At 43.6% G+C, this 21,317-nt stretch overlaps 1 protein-coding gene across 4 annotated transcripts; it reads left to right on the plus strand.

Annotated features, from left to right (window-relative positions):
* The first annotated feature begins 2,038 nt into the window (after positions 1 to 2,038).
* Positions 2,039 to 21,231, plus strand: CERS5 (ceramide synthase 5). 4 transcript variants are annotated; one of them, XM_075737767.1, is made up of 10 exons: positions 2,039 to 2,333; positions 8,266 to 8,371; positions 10,475 to 10,605; positions 11,596 to 11,653; positions 12,244 to 12,294; positions 12,970 to 13,062; positions 14,432 to 14,560; positions 14,846 to 14,952; positions 16,825 to 16,985; positions 18,069 to 19,891. In XM_075737767.1, exons 1-10 carry the CDS (start codon positions 2,134 to 2,136, stop codon positions 18,239 to 18,241), a joined length of 1,209 nt encoding a protein of 402 aa, XP_075593882.1. In that variant the 5' UTR covers positions 2,039 to 2,133; the 3' UTR covers positions 18,242 to 19,891. The 4 variants fall into 4 exon arrangements, with proteins under 4 accessions (XP_075593882.1, XP_075593879.1, XP_075593880.1 ...); XM_075737764.1 differs by lacking the exon at positions 18,069 to 19,891 and adding an exon at positions 19,898 to 21,231 and having other exon boundaries at positions 2,043 to 2,333; positions 16,825 to 16,981; XM_075737766.1 differs by lacking the exon at positions 18,069 to 19,891 and adding an exon at positions 19,898 to 21,231 and having other exon boundaries at positions 2,047 to 2,333; positions 10,475 to 11,257; positions 16,825 to 16,981.
* The last annotated feature ends 86 nt before the right edge of the window (positions 21,232 to 21,317 follow it).

The following is a 21,317-nucleotide window of genomic DNA, read 5'->3' on the forward strand; positions in this document are numbered from 1 at the left end:
CCATTTCTGGCTTCAGGTGGTTCTTGGGCATGGTAGCTGAGGACAACTGGGGGGGTGTGTTTGGGTTTTTGTTTGGGGGTGGGGAGGGGTGTCCCTCCTCTTCTTTCAGTATCACCTGAGGTGAGTTTGGTTGGGATAGACAGGGGCTAAGACCTGGAAGAAATGCAGTGACCTGCAGCAGCATAAGAAAATGCACATGTGTATGACATGTATATAGGGGAAGGAAGGATAGAAAAGGGAAAAGAATCACAGACTGGTCAGGGTTGGAAGGGACCTCTGGAGATCATCTAGTCCAAGTCCCTGCTAAAGCAGGATCACCTAGAGCAGGTTGCACAGGATCACGTCCAGGCAGGTTTTGAATATGTCCAGAGAATGAGACTTCACAACCTCTCCGGGCAGCCTGTCCCAGTGCTCGGTCACCCTCAGAGTGAAGAAGTTTTTCCTCGTGTTGAGATGGAACTCCCTGGTCTTTCCAGTTTGCGCCTGTTGCCCTTTGGCACTGGGCACCATTGAAGAGAGTCTGGCCCCAGAAGCCTGCTATCTAGCTGGAAGGTATTAGCAGTTGCAGGCCATGAGGTATACAACCTACTGCTAACTTTATTTTTAAGGGAGCAGTACAGCTTGATTTGTACCGCTTGAGGTACTGTAAAACTAAGCAAGCTGATGTGCAATCATCACATGCTGCTTTCTGTAACCCTTATCTTTTCCTAACAAAATCCATTTGGTGTCAGATTTTCTCAAATTACTAAGCAATTGGAGATCTTTCTGACTGGAAATTGTGCTAAGTGTATTTGAAAAGGAAGAATATTTGTTGTGGACTTGGATTTATTATGCCTACTACCTGTTTCTTAGGAAACACAATTGAATTTTACAATGCATCCCCAGTTACATGATACTAAGGCAACGCTGGCTGCAGTTAGCAGAGACTTTAATGTTATGTGCCATTAGTTCTAGTTAAATCTGAGGCATCTGTGAGTCTCTGAGATACAAGGACCCTTACTGTTCACTTAGACTGGCTGAACATCTTCAAGGAGAAATTAGCACACGTGGTACTTTTTTAAATAAAGTCGTTGATTAAAAAAAAGTGAACAATCATGAACTAGCCTGTCCTTGAATCTATTAGTTATCATAGTATTTGAGTGCTTAATGGGCCACTTAATTTGCTCTCAACTGGACAGATGCCAGAAGAGCTATTATGTGAAAGATGGATCATTTGCTACAAGGTACAAGGAAGTTGATGCTGATCACCTTTATGGAGAGTTTGAGAACCTAATTGAAAAGCTTACAGAAAGGCTGGGTTTTGTTACTTGGTAACCATCATCCCAAGCCTGTCAAGCTAAACCACAGTTTTTTTCTGAATGTTTTAAAAGCTATAAGGAATATCTTAAACTTTGCTAACCAGTACCTGTCACTCTCTGTTTTGGGCTTAAATGTTAAACTGCATCGCTATTACTGTTAGTAAAACTAATCCTTAGTTTCTTACCATAAACACTTAACAAGAGAAGTTGCACTGTCCTGCTCGCAGCTCTGGGGCCCTTCCCTTCAGAGGCGAGTGAAATGGGCTACGAGCCCGCCTGAGGAATCCTGCCCCTCGGGGTGAGTGGGAGGTGGTTTATCTACCGGAGCGGAGTAGAAATCGCCTCCACAGTGTTCAGGCTGGGCTCGGCGCCTGCCTCAGCCGGGGCCTTCCCGGGGGAAGAGGCCGGACTCCTCTGAAGTAGCTTGTGCTTTAGGCCCCATTAAAGCCTTCCTTGAGGACTTTTTGTCAGTCAGAACAACGCGCTTCTGTCTGTGGAAGCCCCCCGAGGGCTCGGGAGCGCCTGACCGGACCCCTTCACGCCGCGTCCCCTCAGCGACCGCTGAGACGGCGGCGGGACCGCGCGCGCGCGCCACCCCCTCACCAACCCGCCCGGCGCCGCGCCCTGCGCCTGCTCCGAGCTAACGGTCTGCGGTCGCGGAGGGAGGTGTGGTGCAGCGGAGCCCCGCCCATCCGTCCTCGTCCTGCGCATGCGCCCCTGCTGCCGGGAGGGGAGGGGCGGGGCTGGGGCGGGGCGTAGCCCGCTGTCGGCTGCGGTGGCCGCCTCAGCTGCGGCCGCCGGGAGGGAGGCGGAGGGAGGCAGGCGGCGGCGGAAGATGGCGGCGGCCGCGGCGGCGGCGCTGCGGGCCTGGTTCTGGAACGAGCGGTTCTGGCTGCCGCACAACGTGACGTGGGCGGACCTGGCCGGGGAGCCAGGCCCGCCGGGAAGCGGGCTGCAGTACCCGCGGGCGGGCCACGTCCTCTCCGCTTTCCCGCTGGCGCTCGGCATCTTCGCCGTGCGGCTGCTCTTCGAGAGGTGAGCGCGGGACCGCCCCCGCCGCGGGGCGCCCCCAGGGCGGCGGGGCCCTCAGGCGGCCGAGACGCCGCCCGTTCCCGCCTCGGGGGCGAGCGCGCGGCGAGGCCGCCGGTGTCTCTTAGCAACGGGCTGCGAGCGCCCCGGGGCAGCGGCGGGCGGCCGCGGGGCCGGGCCGGAGGCGAGGCGGGCCGGGCCGGGCCCCGCGGGGTGACTCGGCTGGGCTCCCCGCTCGCCCCTCAGGCAGCGCGGAGGCCTTCCGCGGAGGCCGTGGCGGGCTTCCCGCCCGCGCGTCTCCCGGAGCTCTTTTTGCGTGGAAACGGCGTATTGTGTAACCCTGGAAAACCTGTCCCGGGACCCACTCTGTGTCTGTCACGACATACACAAGCCCATAGGGCTCCTTTCTCCCTTGGCTTTGGGTCCCGAGCGGCTACTCCAGTGCTAGCGGTGCCTTACGCTGAGGTAGTGCAAGAAAAAAATCTCTGGGGAATTCACTTTATTTTCTGCTCCTGTCCAGGAGAGCTTCAGTGAAAGACAAGTGGCTGCTGCCGCTCTGCAGTTGGTTTGCTTGTGTTGCTGGTGTCTGCCTTTGTTGTGCTTTCCTTGGGAGTTCCTGGATGAGGAAATAGGAGTTGTTCACATGGCCTAGTATATTATTAAACAATTTGTGGATTCCCAGCATCTCGGACGTAATGGAAGTGTGTGCAGATCATTGTATCTGCCCAGAAACAGGTGTAGTACAGTATTTCTCATTTGCTTGAGTTTCCCTAAACATATGATACTAACTCTTCCCTGGGGCAGAGGTTTATCCTTTCCACGATGTATATCTCTTACAGCTACACGCAGGGCAGACTGTGTGGGTGACATAGATACTAATTAGTAAAGCAGCTTATTTAGGAAAACCGTTAGGTGAAGCAGACCAAGACACCTCGTATTCCTGTTTAAATAGTTCGCTAAAGACTGATTTAATCTTAAATTTCTGCACGAAAAGAGCAGAAGTATTTCTAGGCATGTAAAGGGTTGTAGGACTAATGTGAGTAGAAATCGAGTTGATTTTTTTTTGTGGCTTTTCTGTAAGAAGTGTGAATTTTCTTGAGCTTTCAGAAATTAAGAAGAGGGGACTGGGACAAAGTAAAAAGATAGGTGAACTGTGGAGAAAAATGAAGCAGGTCAGCAGAGTAGGAGAGAAATCTGAGAGGCTCCTTTTGTCTCCATCTTATCTTTCTGTCCTCCAAAAAAAACTTCAGAAACCCACTGGCAGCTCAAACCAGTGCAGAGGACCCAGGAACACACGTGGCAGTGCCAAAATCTCATCTCGGCTTGGCATGCTGCTGCTAGTCTTGGCCAAATGTTCACACTTGCCAGCAGACAAAGAAAGGAAGCTGTGAGACAGAACTGTACCCCGAAAGGGATATGGTAGGACAGGCTCCTCGCTTCCCAAGCCCTGTTCAGCTCAGGTGTCTTAGTCTGGGGAAGAAGTGCAAATGATTCTCTTTCCTCTGGAGTACAAGATGTTAGGAGAGATACGGTGCATCCTACTGCACCTAGTAAGACAGTCCTCCTGGTAGCAATTGTTTTACCCTGATAATGTCTACCTGGTTTGTGAAATTTCTTCTGCTGTGTTAATTTAGGGGAGAGTCAAAGGACAAGTCCTCTGCCTACACAGTAAAACGTAGAGGCCGTGACCTGGTTTCTGAGAGGGTTGTTCCTTTTTTTCAGTTGTGTCTTTGCTACCGTGTGTCTCAGTGGTGGTATCCTGAAATGACAGCAGATTGAGAGCGCAATATCCAGGGCTGTTTCTAGTGTGTTTATTTTAAAAGACCATATTGTTTTTAAGAAATGCTTTTGTCTTTCCTCCTGCCACTTTGAATGTGTCATAAAAGTTCAGATTTGTCTTAATAAAATCCCATTGTGCATGTACCCTGATTCGGGCTTTGGGGATGATTGTGTCAAACGTTTTCCTTGACACACAATTGGCACTTGGACTCGATGACTTGGAACTTGAATTACGTACTTGTGCAGCTCTTTTGTTTTAGCTTCTTTTAGTTTCTGTCTTTTCTCTCTCCTTTCACTGAGGAAGTGTCTCTGTGACACTGACGCTTGTAATGCTGACGCATATTTCTGTTAGTGAATGCTCCTATAAATTAACTTTTGCATCGTGATGTTGGTAAAATATTCATTAGGCTGGTTGTCTGTGGGAAGAATATGACTGTAGACATGAGGCAAGACTCGTAGAGGAATGTAAAGTCCTGACTTAGTCGTAGGGGGGCAGATTTTTGTGCAAGCAGGATAAAGAAGGACTTCTGCCCATAAGTTTGGTGTGTTGTGTTGGTTGGGTTTTTTTCTTGGTTATACTTGCTGTTATTTCTCCTCACACATCTTGTCCGTCTGCAGGCACAAAAAAAAAAAAATTCCCAAGTATCTGGAAAAACCTGGAGCATGTTTTTCGTATGATGTTTATAATTACACTGGAATGCCCTTCAGTAACAGATATGCTTGCTACTCTACAGGTCTGAGGAAGGATCTGCAGCTTGTGCTCAAGCTGGTGGGGGAAGAAAAAAGTTCTTTTAGGTGTTACTTCATCGGGTCTGCCTGGAAAATTAGGGACAGTTGTGGAATGAGGTGGTTTAATCTTAACACAGTGAAACTGAGAGATTATGGAAAGATGAACTCCTACTTTATAAATATTGTTATTTTGCAGATTGCTTTTCCTTTTTGGAGCTGTAATAGGGAGTCACCAGACAAACCTGAACGTTCCATGAAGAAGGATTCTGCCTTTGGGTTTATCAGGCATGTTGTACTTTACAAACATTTGTTACATGAGTCTGTGTACTTGAAAATTGGTGTTGGTTTTAAAATCAGTCTATCTTAACTAGTGTGAAAAAGGTAACTTGGTAGGTCTGACGTAAGCCAATGAGCAGATACCTGTTCAGAAAAGTGTAATATAAGTATTTAAGTGATGATAATCCCTTGCTGGGAAGGTGTGGCAGTTAAATTGACCTTGGGAATAGTTGCTGCAGTTAAGATTTCTGTGAAATCATAAAATAATTTAGATTAAAAGGGACCTCTGGAGATCACCTTGTCCAATCCTCTCCTCAAAGCAAGGCCAACGTTTTAGTCAAGTCGGGTTACTCATGGTCTTGTGCTATTCAGTTTTGAATTCAGAAGTGTGCTATTCAGAATGGAAATTCTACAAACCGGATAACCTTTCTTTGGTGCTTAACTGCTATTGCTGTGCAGAACTTTTTCTGTGTGGGTTACGGTGTGAAAATTGCACATCCGAAAATCTGTTCTGGGGCCAAAACTGTAAAACACCACAGAGGTTTTAAGTGTGAATTCGCTTAATGAACACCTAAAGGAAATGAAATGTCATCTTGATATTTCTCTAACGGTAGCATTGATCATTCGCTTCATATTCTGCCTGCAAGGTAGTAACTGGTCAAAGCAATTGGACCGTGGCTCTTCAGTGGCCTCCTGAGTGTCAGCAAGGCGTGCCCAGCCCAGGTAAAAACGCCTTGCCCGGCTAGCCAGGAAACCCTGCAGAAGGATGGTCTTCGTTTGCAGTTCCATTGCACAAAGCTGTTGCTTTTGTGGAGTTAGAGAAGCTATATTATAGTATTGGGTTAGACTTCCTTAAAAGTAATGAAATCCATTGCTGCCATCCTTTTTCCTTCCTGTTTCTGCGACTGGGACTACCTCTGCTGCCTCCATTGTTGTGCCTTGTCAGTTTGCTTGTGTGCACCAAGAAATGTTCGCAGGTTTTTTTGGTTTGCTCTTTGGTCAGCAGCACGCTTGACTGAGTAACTTTGAGTCCCGTGTCTGTGGCTTACTCTTGATATCCTCCCCCCTCCCCCCCAATTTCTGGAAACATCTGTATTTTTTCCCTAAGCCTTCTAGTGAAGGAAGCAAACTACTCGGGAATAGCTTCATGCAAAGTTTTGAGGTTTGGGTTTGGTTTTTTCCCCTTGCAATCTTTAGGTCCCAAAGCGAATTGTTTCTGCCTTTTTTTTTTTTTTTCTTGAGGAGGTGCTGTTTCTTCTTTCCTTGATGCTTCAGGGTTTGAAGTCTAGAATAATGCCAAAACTTTGTATGGATCGCTGTGAGCTTTCTTCTCTTTACTTGTTCTGAAAACAAAAGAAGACTCTGCTGAATAATAAATTAATTGAATGTGCAGATTTTTAGATTTTTCAGGTTTCCTCTCTTATGCGAGGAAACTGACCCAAACTGAGTATCTTCAGGCTAGGGATTTTTTTTTTTTATAGAACTGTAAGCACTGTGTCCCAGAAAATGAAATAAAAATATTTGGCATCCTGTAATTGCACATGTGTACTTCTTTGCTGTTGTTGTGGTATATCCTGTAGGAAAGAAGAGTATAAAGATGTACACTTTTATGGACATCTAGCCAAATGTTTCATAACATCAGAGCATGATTTCTGGCTGGTGGTCTAGATTATAGAGGAAGCAGTGAGCCTTTTGAGCCAAGCTAAAAGGAAATCACCCTTTCCTTTTTGGGTTGTTGTGTTTTTTTGGTTTTTTTTTTTTAAAGCTATGACTGTTGAAATGAACAGGACGTATGAAGAAATGGGGTAGGACAGTGAAACCTGGGGGCACAGTGTGTATTACTTGTTTAGTGTTTTCTGAGAGCAGGGGAGTTCCTTTAGGATTAGTCATGAGCTGATCTGTAATTTCTCAAGGGGAAAACCCACAACCTGTGTCTGTTCTTAAAGGCAGTCATAGCTATTAGTTACTGTAGTACTAACAATGTACTCCCAAGAAAGATTGCTGTTGGAGCACTTACAGTTGTGATTCTCATGAATTTGAGTCTCTCCTCTTAAACACAAGAAGAAATGGTAACAAATGTAGTGGTTGGAAAAAACCAGCATTTTCTGCTTGATGGTACTTGAGTCTTCTAAATGAAATACATATGTGTAATTTGTTGTCTCTGAAACAATCTGTTTCAAAGCAAACTAGATTTAATGATGCAAACACTAGGTCCTTTTAAAAATTGGTTTTGAGAAGCAGGTTCTTTGCGCACACATGCATGCTCTCTCTCAAAATAATTGATTAAAAAAATAATAAAAATTGCTCCTTGAAGCCCCCCTCTCTTGCCCAACAAGAGGAGAGAAAATTCATATGTTGAGGTCACACATGCGTTTTCTTTAGAATCCTGAGCCCATTTTGACACAAAGGTACAACAAAACCTAATAATTTTTGAACATGTCTCTCTTCATTGTAGCTGCAAAACCAGGCTTGTTTTCAGAGTGTCTGTGCTATAAAATTCACAAAGTGTTAGATCAGCTTTTGGAATAGGCGGTGCATACAGGACTGAGTGTGATACTACAATCTTGGGTCTTTCAGACTCAGCGACTTCTTACATCTTCCTTGCTCTCCTGAAGGAAACAAGCCACTTTTTTTTTTCTTTTGGAAAAAAAAAAAACCCCAAACAAAAAAAATCAACCAAACAAAACCCCACACTGTGTGTCTTTTAGGAACTGTGTCACTTGAACTTCCCGTTTTTCTGAGCTATGCAATACCAAGGCAACATTCTGGAAATAAGGCTTTTTGTTTATAGGGCTACAAGGGCTACATGAGCATTTAGGTTCGCAGAGGACTCCTATCAGTGTCTATTATTTTATTTGCAAGTAATGATATCACCCTGGGGGAACACGTTCTGGTCCTTACAAGCCAAGGACATTAAGATTTAATTTTTCATTTTAGATGTGTGTACTGTATGTGCTGTCTGCAATTACAAGTTGGACTAATAAAAGATATTACTTCACCTGTGAAGTTCATTTTAAGCAAAGCGAGTGGAGAACTTCAGAAGCTTTTTGGATAAGTTTTGCAGTCGGTGACAAGTCGGGGTCCTTGTGATTTAGGCAGAGGAGGGAAATAGATACCTTGTTTTAATCTAGCTCTTTCTTTGGAACTCTTTCAGGTTTATTGCCAAGCCATGTGCCATAAACCTTGGCATTCAAGACAGTGGACCTCACAGAGCCCAGCCCAATGCAATTTTAGAGAAAGTGTTTACATCCATCACTAAGGTGAGTCATGCTTCAAATTCTGCTAGAAATGGAGGCCTGTAAGTAAGGGGGGGGGTGTTTGCTTCCACTTCTTTAGTTTGAGAGAAATGCATTTCACGCTGTACGTGCACAATGAGGATGTTTTTATTTTACTTTGCCTCGGGCACATCCTTCTTGTAGCAAAGTAAATTCTCTTTATGGCTGACTTATGCTTTTGTGCACAGAAGAATCCTTTTTTGAATAAAAATTGTTCTTTTTTTTTAGAAAGGTACGAGGCTTCTTCCTTTAATTCCCTGCCTTTTCCAAACTGTAACTCCTGTAACAGGTGGCAATTCTTGTTTAACAAGAAATTTCCCAGTATCTCACTTCCTATTGGAAAAGTGCTACTCTCTTCCTCAAGTTCTGTTCCTTTGCTGGTTTTATTGGCCATTTCTGTGAATGCCTTCCTCTTTATTTTTGCTATCTACAGTGGAATTGGACAACAGCTGTCACAGTGGAACTCAGTTATTTAAGGAAAGCGTTCAGTCAATGGAAGTGTGCCCTGATAAAGGGGAGGACATTTAATGTTGAGAGTAGATGTTTCTTTTGATTGTTTCGTGGCCTTTCTCTTACTTAAGCTGACACTGCTCCTTCACTTCAGGATCACGGAATTCCACACTGTCTGTACTCTATTGAATGTTGACAATGAAATCCACGTAGGTAGCAAGCTAGATTTTCATTAAAGATAATGAAATGGAAGGTTTTATGTTCTGATTTGGTGATGCTGAACTTTATTCTGAGTGAAGCAGATAAAGTGCTCGGTGAACGGAAGGGAAATTCTATAAAAACCTTACTAAAACTCGCCTTATGGGAACATTAAAGTTTTGAGGTATTTTGAATGACGTGTGAACTGAAAAGTCCCTATGATTTGATGCCGTTTGTGGGGAGGACTTTTTTGTAGGGGATGTCCTTGAAATTAATGTTTAGGAAACTCATGAAGACGAATGCTGTGCAAAATTTAACTAGCTTATGAAAGCAGAGCTACCAGTATGCTTATGTCTGCTGTTGGATTTGGAGAATCGGAATGTAGAGTGGCACTGATGCAGGGGAAAGATTTCATTGCTGTTCTGAAATCAGACTCTGTAAATTCTCCTTTGAGGCAGATTCACTTCCAATGCAAAGTGTCAGGTAGCCCAAACCATTAAAGCCTGGTAAAGTGGAGAGAGATCCGGTTGTGATGGAATTACAGGAAAGTCATGGTCTCAATACTGAAAATCAAACGACAGATGATTTTGCTTTTCAGTTGAACAGTCTGGTGACTATTGAATCAGCATTCTGCGTAGTTTTTTTGGTTTTTATGTAACTCAAGTAGTAAAATGTGTTTATCATCTTTCAGTTGTAAGAGCTCCCTGGCAGAGCTTGTTAAAAGGACACTGGTCTGAAACTAACGTGGCTTATCTCACCACTGGGCCATTTTAGAGGTAGTTATCAGGTTTTGTTCACTTTGTCTGCTCTTATAAATCCATTTATGTCATTATTCAAACAAATAAAATGCCAGTAGAATTCCCAGAGAACAGCGATATATTCTTTGTCATATAATTATTTCAGCTTTCAAATTTAATTTTATTGATAAACTTTGGTAAGGGAAATAACACCACCTCTACGATGCCCTTTTGGAATACAAATATGTAGTGTGTTAAACCAACTCTTACTTTAAAGTTTCCCTAAACATGCAGTAAGTAGCAACCCTTAAATGTATTCAGCTTTGATCTTCCTGAGTTCTGGACTGTTTCAATTGATGTGCAAGTTTTAACAGGTAGGACAGGACATTTTGAAAGCTCCTCCCCCCAAATTAAGAAGCAGAACAATTGCATTCTTTGTCATAATGTGCTGTCAAATGATGAAATAAATGAGGAAATGTTTAAGCAAAAGCATTCTGAATCATTAAGTAATTAGTGGGTTATGAAGGTTAAACTCAAATGAATATTTGTGGCAATGGGTTCCTGCTTCGAGTCTATACGTAGTGCCTTCCTAGTGTGTGTGTTTTGTTATCTCTGCATCATTTCTGTCATAGTACAGAGGGAATCTTGGTCTGAAAAGTAGGTTGAAAGTAGGAGAAATGACACTTGTTTCGTTTTCCTTCAGTCTCCAGATGGAAAAAGGTTAGAAGGCTTGTCAAAGCAGCTAGACTGGGATGTTCGAAAGATCCAGCGCTGGTTTCGTCATCGGAGGAACCAGGACAAACCCACCACCCTCACTAAATTTTGTGAGAGCATGTATGTTTGTGCAGAGGCCAAGATGTGGCTTCACCCTAAAGCTCCAGCTGTATGTTCTCTTTTCTGACTGAAACTGTGGTCAGCTGCTAATTTAAACTAGAGTCTTGGGGTTGGCTGGTAGAAGATAAATCCTTATATAAGCAAATGAAAGAACTTAAGAGGGCTTTTTAGAATTGAGCATTCTAAAATATTTCGTATATGTGCATGAGAGACCAGAACACATGTACAGGAGTTATTCCGATCAACGATTAGCAGCTTTAGATAGCGGACCAGATCCGTAATCCAAACATAGCACTTCAGTGTGTGTGTGTGCATGTATGCATGTGCACAACTTGAGTAATTGTACTAAAGACGAGTCTGCTGTCTGCACAGTTGTGGACCAGCGTTTGTTCCCAGAGTGACCTTATGGCTTACACAATGATGTATATACTTTTATACAGATGCTTCTTGGATTCCTGTTCTTTTCATTTCAGTTCATTCTTTTGTTCTTTGTTTCTTTCTGAATGCTTGTAGTAACCTCTGTTAGTGTATTAGCATCTGAATATTTTTTCCCTGACTTGTTATTTCTTCTGTGCTGGTTTCTTTCCTTTCCAGTAACTTTCTTCATATTAATTCTTCCCCCAGTATGGTTTTGTCTACTTAAAGCCACAAGGTAAGAGGGACAAATACATATATTAGGATACCTTCTGGATAACAATGACTTTTCTTGCCGTTATCTTGTTACTGTATAGTAAAGCATATGAATGATGCATGCTTACTCTGAACTTTATTTCAAACTTCACTGTTGATGCAAACTAGCGTATGGTGTGAAAACTCTTAAATAGATTTATCCTTACATGAAATGTTTGCAAATGAAGGATTACTATTTGGTGGGTGAAAGGTTTTCAGGTGTCAGAACTGGTTTTTTTCACAGTTGTTCCAGTTTTTGTTACAGATGTTAACCAGGAGCTATTTCTATTTCATAAGTTTAATTTTTGCTTTTTTTTCCAGGTGGAGATTTACATTTTATTTAAGTATATTTTTTTATGGAATCAGGTTTCTCTGGACGGTGAGTTGCTCTGTCATCCCCTGTGCCCCTCCCTTTTTGTTCTGTGTGGCATGCAGCTGGGCTGTGGCTGTCCTGCTGAAATTTGGGGGGTTTGACTACCTGTGTCACTGTTACCTGTGCTTGCACCTAGCATAAAACAAGGGGGCTAGTCATCTTTATGTTCTCTTATTTGAGATCTTGGGGTCTCTGTTTAAGGACTTTCTTTACGTTAGAGGAAAGCTTCTAATATTTCCATACTGACAGATCTGTATAGAAACTTATTTGTCGTGTTACCCCAAAATGGGACAGAACTGAGGTTTTTTGCTATGGACAGCTGCTTATTTTTTTTCCTCATCTTCCACTTGAAGGAATACAGATTCATCTCTTTGGGTCTTTATTATTATTAGAGCTGTATGATTATTCTTTGAATTTCCATTGCAGTATAACTTGCCTTTGCAGAAAGAATATTTTAAATCACTGGGATGTTTTATAATAAATTTAGCTTGAATGGTAGAGTCAAGATAAAATTTCAGTGAAACAGTACCGTAGTGATCAACTGTCTTAGAGAAGAAAAAACCTAGTAGAATAATAATTTATCTTTTTCCCTTTAGACACCCTGGTTTTGGGACACACGACAGTGCTGGTACAACTACCCTTTTCAGGTAAGAGAGAAACACTTCCTAGGTTCAAACTTTTTTGCACAATTTCAGTTTTTATTTTTTATTAATGATAGCAGATTGAAACTCAGTAGACTCGAGTGCTTCTCATTATTCTGCGGGGTGGATGCTGCACAGGCTGCAACCTGGTAAGCTTTCTAGTGAGTGAATGGCTGTCCCTTCTGGAAGGCATTTACTCTTCTGTCTTCGGATCCCAGTTAGGTTTGTCAGCAGCAGTGTTTCCTCAGATAGAACTGACTCAGTTTGTATTCATTTTATGTTTCCCTGCTGCTGAGATTATTAAAATTATGCATAAAATTATAGCAGTCACTTATTTACAGCGTTGTTTTCATTATGCAGCAAGTATGATTGTACAGAGGCCAAGCAGTCTGTTTCAGTGCCTGGTTTTCCTAACCCAAGAGTTGATGAGTTGTAAATATTGACAAGGGAATCTTACTCCTTTTGAATACAGCTCAAACACACAAGTGTGTGTGTGTGACTAAGCCTGTAGTAAGATGTCTGTTGCTTAAGCTTGTTTTTACTAAACCTGAATTCTGGGTCTTTTACCTTATGCCTCAGCATTCTAGGGGAACATAGTGGGATGGGAGGGAAGGAAGAAGTCATTTTTAATGTAAATTTTGAAGTACTTTGTCTTCTAACTGTGCTATCTTTGTTTTCCAGCCTCTAACATCCAGGCTTTATTATTACTATATCTTGGAGTTGGCCTTCTATTGGTCTCTCATGTTTTCTCAGTTTACAGACATTAAACGGAAGGTGAGATTAACCAAATTGCACTAACCGCTTTGCTAAATAGATAGGACTAACAAAAAAATGTGAGTCTGTCAGGCCAGTAAAGCTAAAGTGTAGTCATAACTGTATTTTCTTCCTCATTCACATCTTTGTGTAGCCTTCCTCTGTAATCACTGCCCAGTCCTGGGGAAAAGGAAGGAGCAAGCCTGATATGCAGCCTGGTATATCCTTGAGAGTCCCTTACACCTGCCAGGGGAAAGAACAGAATCACTCAATACCTCCCAATAAAAACTTATCAAATCATTGTGTAAAAATAGATTTAATTAGAAGGCTTGCAAGAAGACATGAAAATGAGATACTCGAAACAGTACTTTGCTGAGCCGGGTGAGAAAATGACAAACACTAAAGCAATAATAAATGTTTCTTTGAAAGTAATTTTTCATCTGTGTGTGTAGCGGCATGATGACTGGTCATGATTGCCGGAATCTAATTCCGTTGCGCTGCATTCTAGGATTTGGCTTATTGTTGCTGCTGGAAAACAGTCCATAGTAAATCATGGTTTATTGCTTCTGTAATACAATCTGCAAAGCAGCAAATTATTCCAATTCTTGCACTGACTGTTCAAAAAGAAAAGTTTGCCTGGGATTTTTTTTGTCTGTACTGAAATATTAGCAGGTGAGGCATTACAGAGTATTTTGGAGCTGCAGAAAGGGAATGATTAACAGCATCTGTGAAATTGTTTATAATGTTTAATTTTGTACTCTGACTTTAACAAAGTGGATTATGTTCCACACTGCAAGCCTGGAAAGGTACATTGACATGGAGTGGAAGTGGTGTACCCAGGGGGCTACACTGGATAACAGCCCTGAATGTATGTGCATCGTAAACTTTTTTTTAATGAAGTGGCTTGGTTCTTGCTGTTGGCTTATCTTGTGTTCTCTGTCTGCTATGCTCTGGCAGGCTTTTGCACACTGACAACAGTAACAGCAGCGTACTTAAAATTGGAGCCAAGAGCTGAAAGGACTAGCAGTATGACTGTAAAACCGAGAGGAGCCAAAAAAAGGGCCATATGTTGTCCTGTCAATCTTTTCAGTGGGGTCTGCAGGCACACTTATCTTTACCTTGCATGTGTGTGCCAAAGAGACTGCACTGTGCCTGTGTATGCAGAGTTCTGACTTCACAGGAGCACGAATGTTGGGAGAGACCTTTCTGGAACCTTTAGTGACGATGGGTGATGTTGTGCGATGAGCTATGTTTTAGATAAAGTGGAGGCAGAGTCTGAACTGAAGTAATCCTGTGACCCCAGTTAGTCAGTTTTGTGGCTCTGTTCCCAACCTTTGTATTTCTTTGACAGCCAAAGAGTCTCCATTTTTATTTTTTTTTCTGTTTCCAGGATTTCCTGATCATGTTCGTCCATCATTTGGCTACAATTGGACTCATTACATTCTCTTACATGAATAATATGGTGCGGGTTGGAACTCTGGTGCTGTGCCTCCATGATGCATCAGATTTCCTTTTAGAGGTGAGTTTCCTTTCAAATCTTTGCGTACCTAATGCTAGTGTGGTCTCAAGGGAGCAAGCTGATGTTCCCATTCTTGATAAACTGCATTAAATATGCCATAAAACTTGTGCTGCTGATCCTGCCTTGTCAGCTTTTCCTCATAACTGCTTTAGTGCTGAGAATAATCCCTAAATGTTCCAAACTCCTGACAGATGTGATGGCTTGAGGGTCTTTGAAGCTCTACAGCCTGGTAATTACATGAGTGCACAAAGGGAATAATATTCTCATGTTTCTTGTCTCTTTTAGGCTGCAAAGCTAGCCAATTATGCCAAGTACCAACGTCTGTGCGATGCTTTCTTCATGCTCTTTGGTGTCGTATTCATTGTTACACGGTTGGGCATTTATCCTTTCTGGTAAGCACCTTGAGCTGTAAAGTCTCGTTTGTTCTTCCAATCCTTTAAGCAAAGCCTTTGCATTTAGACTTCTTGCAAGCATTCCAGCCTGTCCCTTGAGGCAGCCTGAAGTTGCAGACAACCCAAGTGCTGTTCGGAGCAGTGTGTTCAACTAGGCATATGAAGAAACCTCTCAACAGTCAGCTGAGGGAGTGTGCAAAGCGACTAGCATCCTAATGCACAGCTGGCCCCTCTCCTCCTCCTGCAAAGTGATGACAGTGCTTATTAGCTGGAGCCAAGTCAGCCGGTATCTGCTCTGAAAGACTTGAAGGGTTGTTGGCTTCTCTGAAGAAGTTTTGGAAGTAGTTACAAATGAGGCATGGGCTCTTGAGGTAAATTTGATTTTTTAAGTAGCTGGCTTAGTCATTGTTGCAGTTTCTGATTCTTATGACACTCGTGTCCTGTCTTCGTGTCGTGACTGTTCAGAGCCTGAAATAGGTTTCTTGGGAGGTAAAACCCTGGCTAAATGGCTTATAGCTAATCGTCCTATAATGAGATTCCCTCTCACCTTGATAGGTCAGGCTTGGTGAGGTAGTTCTGTTGATGAGCTGTTATCCACTTCTTGTTTCTGTTGAGTGCGGTGAAAACTTGGTTGCACCCAATTATTACTCAGTTTATTTCAGTTTTACTGCATATATTTATTTCCTAGGCAACGGACAGCTTGCACTCCCATTCTTTTTGGGTGCCTTGACAGTAGGCAGCAACAATAGTTACGCTTTGGTATCAAGGTCGCAATTAAAGCTCTTGCTTGTTTTCCAGTAAATGCGTCAGAGGAGTTTGGATGAGGAAGAGCTTTAATTCTTATGTCTTCGTAGGCTCCTCACAGTGGCAGATGAGATAGTTGTCATTGTTTTTATTGCTGTTGTCTGTCATGAGGTGATGCTCTTGCATCATGCTGTTGCTCATCAGTCCTGTAAATCTTTAATGTATTTTCCACTAGCTGTAATGTAATTCCCCAACTTTGTAGAGAAATCTGGCAAGCTTGCAGCGGTATTGCAGACCTTATGCAATTTCATTTCACATATATTCCCTTCCGTAATTAGTAGTGTAAAATGTCAACAGATCTCTGGAATTGCATTTAATTCATCCATAAACTGGCTATGAGTTAGATGTTTCTGTAGCTGCATTTTGGGGGACTTGGGTTCTTCTTTGAAAGGCTTGTTTCTCTTGTGAAACGTTAAAAGCTATGTGAAATTAATGATGTCTTTAAAGGTCTCTCCATACCTCTCTACTTCATAAAATCTAAAGTGTTTATTAAATTACTTAAGTACTGGCAATAACTCCCAGCGACAAGAACAGCAAAACAGTAATGAAAGCAAGCACAAAGCTTTGTCCATAAAGCAGTTTCTAGTCCTCCAGCTTGGCAGGAGGAATCTATAAAAATCTGAGGGAAGAGAATAGCACACAGGGAGGGAGGCCTTCTGGGAACAAAATTCCTTCCTGATCTTTAAATATGGGTGAAGACTGCTCAAGTATGAATGCATTAACAGTTGTTTTGATGACCAGTGCAGCTTGACATCACTTTCTGTAAAGTTGTTATAAACGCTCATGCTTTTGAGAAGGAAGTTGGCAGCAGATCTGTGTGTGTAACCAAATTGCAGAACACTTGCATCTTCTCCTGTTTGTTGCTCAGTTCAAATGTTTCTAATTAGCTTTAGTCTGTCTCCTAACGCTGGCGAGACACTAGCTGCAGCGCTGCTCTGACGGGAGCAAAGCAACAGATGCTTAAATGAGATACAAACTGTTGTGCATCTGGCCAGTCATCTTAATTTAGAGCTGGAAGCCGTGTTACCAGCACAGCCGATCTGTAATGTGTTTCTGGATCTCTTCTAGGATTTTGAATACAACCTTATTTGAAAGCTGGGAGTTGATTGGTCCTTATCCTTCATGGTGGCTGTTCAATGGGCTTTTGATAACCTTGCAGTTCTTGCATATCATCTGGTCTTATCTCATCATTCGCACTGCCTACAAGGCCCTCGTGCGGGGCAAGGTAAGATTGCTGGTGACTGTTTCGGGTCCTCTTTCCTACAAGTACTATCATGAGCAATCATGAGAAACTGGGCCCTTCAGTGAGGACTGGTACTAGTTCTCGAGGGACTCGCATCAGGAGTGCTTTGGAGAACGGTGCGGTTTTTACCTTGGTTGCTCTGCAGACTTGAGTCGCTAGGTGTATACAAAGGCGGGGATGCTCTCCTCTCTGTTCTGGTCATGCAAGGAAGTAACACCTTCCAGTACGTTCAGATGTTGTAACAGTGATGGTGACAGACTTGTTAGGTACTTAGTTTGGAGTTTAAGGGGGTAGTAGGCTCTTTTTTCATCAATCGTATGGGATGTTTTCCAGCTTTCCAACTTTAGCTGTTTCTTGGGGTGTGATGAGGGTTACGTGTTGTTTGCATTAACGCAGGCTTCCGGCTGTCAGTGCAGGCCAGGCCTCGAGCTGCAGCATGCAGAGAAAGGGTTATCAGAAACGCACAGGAGTTTGCTGGCTCTCACTGGGCTACTGGGGTGCAGTCTGGCTTCAGTCCCGAGTACTCTAATTTTAATTTGTGTTGGGCGTCTCATGGAGAAGGAGGGTGAAACTACAGCAGCTGGTTAGCAACAGATACTGCCCTAAGAGTGAACAATGCTGACTTTCAGCTGCAACCTCAGTTGCCAGGCAAAAAGGTGTAGTTCAACTGAAGTAGCATGAGACAGGGCAAGCCAGTCTAGGAACTAATTTGACACCCCACCAACGCATCAAAAGAAGCCACTTCCTTCGCAGCTACCAGTGAGCAACAGCTGATTTCATAGCACAAATGCTTTTTAAAATCATATATTTGGTATTCTGATCTGAGTTTTTCTCATGGCTCTATTTTGTGTTTGACTTCTTAGCTGCCCCTACACATGGAATGTAACCTTGAAAAATATTTATATCGTAGTTGTCTGTGGCAGTGATTGTCAGGGGACAGCATGTTTCAGAGTATGCACCTGATCGTCTCATCTGTTCTCTGCAGCTGCTACTGCAAACGTCTTGTTTTCTGTCTGTGCAGCTGTTTCTGTATCCTGAGGGCTACATCTTTTCTCTTCCTTGGTTCTCTCCTGTCCAGGTGACCTAGCCAGAGAAAGGACTCTAAGCTCTGTATTCTTCATTCTTTTCTCACTCCTTTTCTCTGTGCCAGATTGGAGCTGGACAGTTTCATCCTTTGCATGTAAGTGTGATCTGTGCTTCTGTCTGTTCACTGAAACGCATCTGTGTCTGTTTCAAGGCTGAGACAAAAACCAAGCTATGGTCTTGGGGCTTCAGATGGCTGGTGCCTTCTCTTAAAGTGTTTCTCTCCCCGGTTCATACAGAGCTGGTTCTGACAGTATGCTAAAATGCAGTTTTTTCCAAAGATCAAAGCAGTGTCCGGGGTTTGTTCTTATCTGCTGCCGGCTGGCTGCATGACCTTCACCTTTCTCCTTTTATACGCCCACAGAGACTCTGATATCTGTCCTTAGTGCTCGTTAATGCTCTGCTGAGTGGAAGAGGACAGGAGAAATGCAGTGCTTTTTGCAAGAAGGAGTAGAACAGTCACTTGTCCCCCAAATAATGGGAAAAATTTCGAGGGATTTCTGCTTCCTTCCAGTGACCCTTTGAACTTCCAAAGTAGCAGGAGAGTGGGGAAAGATATCAGAAGTTCTGGCAGCAGACAGAAGCCAGTAAATCCAACAGGCCTGTCAAAACCAATCCTGGAGATCATTAACTTTACCTGGCTTTCTGCCAGATCTCCCCTCGAGTTCAAAAACTTCCTGCCTGGTGCTGTTCAAAAGCCCTAACCCTGAGTAACTCTGCAAGCAGAGCAGAATAAAATCCTGAAATCCTTGGAAACGTGCTAGCTGCCAAGTGCTTGCACATGCAGTAAATCGGGGTTGTCAGTGTCAGAGGCAGAAATGCGAGAGCCCGCCTTGGGGTGTGCAAAGCAGGAGCCGTTCACACAGTCACTGTTCCGCGCTGCACTGGTGAGTTTATGGCTCTGGCACCCTGCCACCAACCAAGGTGCTTGTTTGCAGTTCAGGCCGGGCTGAGGATCTCTTCCTTCACCTTCTGGTGCGGTGGGATTGGCGGTGCTGGTACAGTGCCCTCCTGTGGCACTCGGAGCAGCCGGCAGCAAAATGTGCGCCTGGATCTGCCTCGGGAGGTTCAAAATCCCACATACAAACCAAATTCAGCTGTGGTTTTTTTTTAACTAAAGGTGTACCTCTGTAAAGCAGAGCTAGATCTCTGGGCTGAGATGCTCCTTCCTGGACGGGTGTTTGCTGGATTAGATAGTTGTCGTTGTTCTACAGCTCACTGTCCAAACAGGCTTTTGCTCATAAACGAGTTCTCATGTATGAACCACAAGCTGTTAAAATGGGAGGCCCTTTGTGCAAACAGTAACGTGATAAAGCAAGCTGTTAACTTTTAAAATATCAAAGCCATTCTCTGTAGGACAAGATGTTCTCCCTGAAACTGATATGTACATTTTTTTTGGTCATCATACCCGCTGATGATTATGGCAAGTTTTGTGATTCAAAACAAATTTGTTGTTTGGAAAAGCAGCCTTTAACCAATCTAGAATGCAGCTGTTGGAAGACAAGAACAACCAAAGATCTGTAGTGTCCTCTGATCTGGTGAGAGTAAAAAAAGTCTAAAAGCTTTCATGAGTATTTGGAAAAGGGAACTCATAGTTCCAAATCGTCATTCTCAGTGCCTGTGTCTTGCGTTCCACCTGTGACCACAAATTCCTCCTTGTGAGTTTGAAGTGATTCAGGATCAAATGTAGATGGTAACTGTAAGTGACTGAAGCTGGTTAATCACATGGACACAACCTTCTAACTACTGCTTTCTGTGAATTTTTCAACCTCCCTTCTCCCCTTTCCGCTACCAAATTTCATTTGAAATGTTTAGGTATCAAAGGATGACCGCAGTGATGTAGAGAGCAGCTCTGAAGAGGAGGATGTGACTTCCAACAGCACAAAAGGAGTTTTCAGCACTTCAAGTAACGGCTCGAACCGTGTTAATGGCCACGTGGCTAGTGGCCAGTGGACAGAAGAGGAGTAAGGCTGTGGGTTGGCCTTGAGCAAACACGAACTTGTCTTTAAATACCTAGATGTGTTGAGCTCCACATTCCCAAGTGATCTTTAATCAAGAACACCCCTTCCCCAGAAACCTCCAGCAAATCTGAAATGGGCACAACCCACCAGTCAGAGGCTTTGCACAACAGAAGGGATAAAGCCAATGACTGGGGCAAAAACAAAGCTGCAGATTTCACTTTAAGCCATTTTGTACTTAAATCTTAGTCCCATCGATATTTGCAGAGGTATCTGTTTGTGACAAACTGGTTTTTACTAGGATCAACTCAAGGCAGAAGAAGTTTGGACTAGGCTGGCTGCCAACCGGAGGAGGGTTACGGTGCCGTTTTGGTGACGGTTTGCTCCAGCGCAGGTTCGGCATCTCTCCTCGATGCACTCCAGCAGCCACCTAAGCGCATGGAGAACGCAGGGTCCCGGGGTTCCACGTCCAAGCTACCCTGGCTGTAGCAGAGACTCTTCTTCTCGGTCCTGCTGTGAGCGCTCTGGACTACAGCCAAGCTTTGAATTGGACTGCGCTACAACAGCAACGGCGTTCTAACTTGCCGTGGGGGTGCTGTGTGCTGAGGGGGTTAGAGCTTGTATCTCTGCTGTCACGAGGGACCAGGCCAGCGTTTGCGGCCTATTTTGGTGCTGCAAAAGCCCCTCTGAAGTCTTGACTACAGCCTTCTGAGATGGGGGAGGGGGGTTGGTTATTGCCCCTAAGACAACTGTCACAATACATGCCTTTTAATTATTTTTTTTTTCCTGTTGCAAGTTGTGGGTTTGAAGACTTTCCTAGACCTACAGGATGCAGTTGGCTAAGCCAGGACTTGAGGGCAGACCAGTGCTGCTGGGCTGTGTTTAACTTTCCACAAAATGAGATGTTTCAGTCCTGCTTGTCCCTACTCCAAGACAGAAGTGAATGTTGCTGCTCTGATTTTGCAACTGTGTGGAGGAATCACTGGGCTGGAAGAGCGGCCACGCCATAGGCTTTGCTTCTGGTTTTGTTTTTGTTTGTTTGGGGTTTTTTTTGTTTTGTTTTGGTTTTTTTTACTCAATGGTACTTGGGGGCAATGGAAGACCTGTGTGTCAATCATGAGCAGAATAGATCGTTACCATTTTATACCATTGTTTACTCTTATCTCCGATTAAAAAAAAATGCTTCAGAAACTTGGTTCACGTTTCATCGTGAGAAAATCAAATCAAGGAGCCCGTCAGCCCCTTTCTGGGGTTCTGAGCCGCTTTCCCGGGGGCTG

The sequence above is a fragment of the Balearica regulorum genome, chromosome 29 (genome assembly GCF_011004875.1).
Source record: "Balearica regulorum gibbericeps isolate bBalReg1 chromosome 29, bBalReg1.pri, whole genome shotgun sequence".
NCBI lineage: Eukaryota > Metazoa > Chordata > Aves > Gruiformes > Gruidae > Balearica > Balearica regulorum.

Bases quoted from the DNA above. Each gene is read 5' to 3' on its own strand.
- CERS5 (XM_075737767.1), top strand. From the start codon at position 2,134: ATGGCGGCGGCCGCGGCGGCGGCGCTGCGGGCCTGGTTCTGGAACGAG. The intron at 8,372-10,474 runs GTGAGTCATGCT...GTTTTCCTTCAG, and splicing joins TGTTTACATCCATCACTAAG to TCTCCAGATGGAAAAAGGTT. The intron at 13,063-14,431 runs GTGAGATTAACC...TTCTGTTTCCAG, and splicing joins TTACAGACATTAAACGGAAG to GATTTCCTGATCATGTTCGT.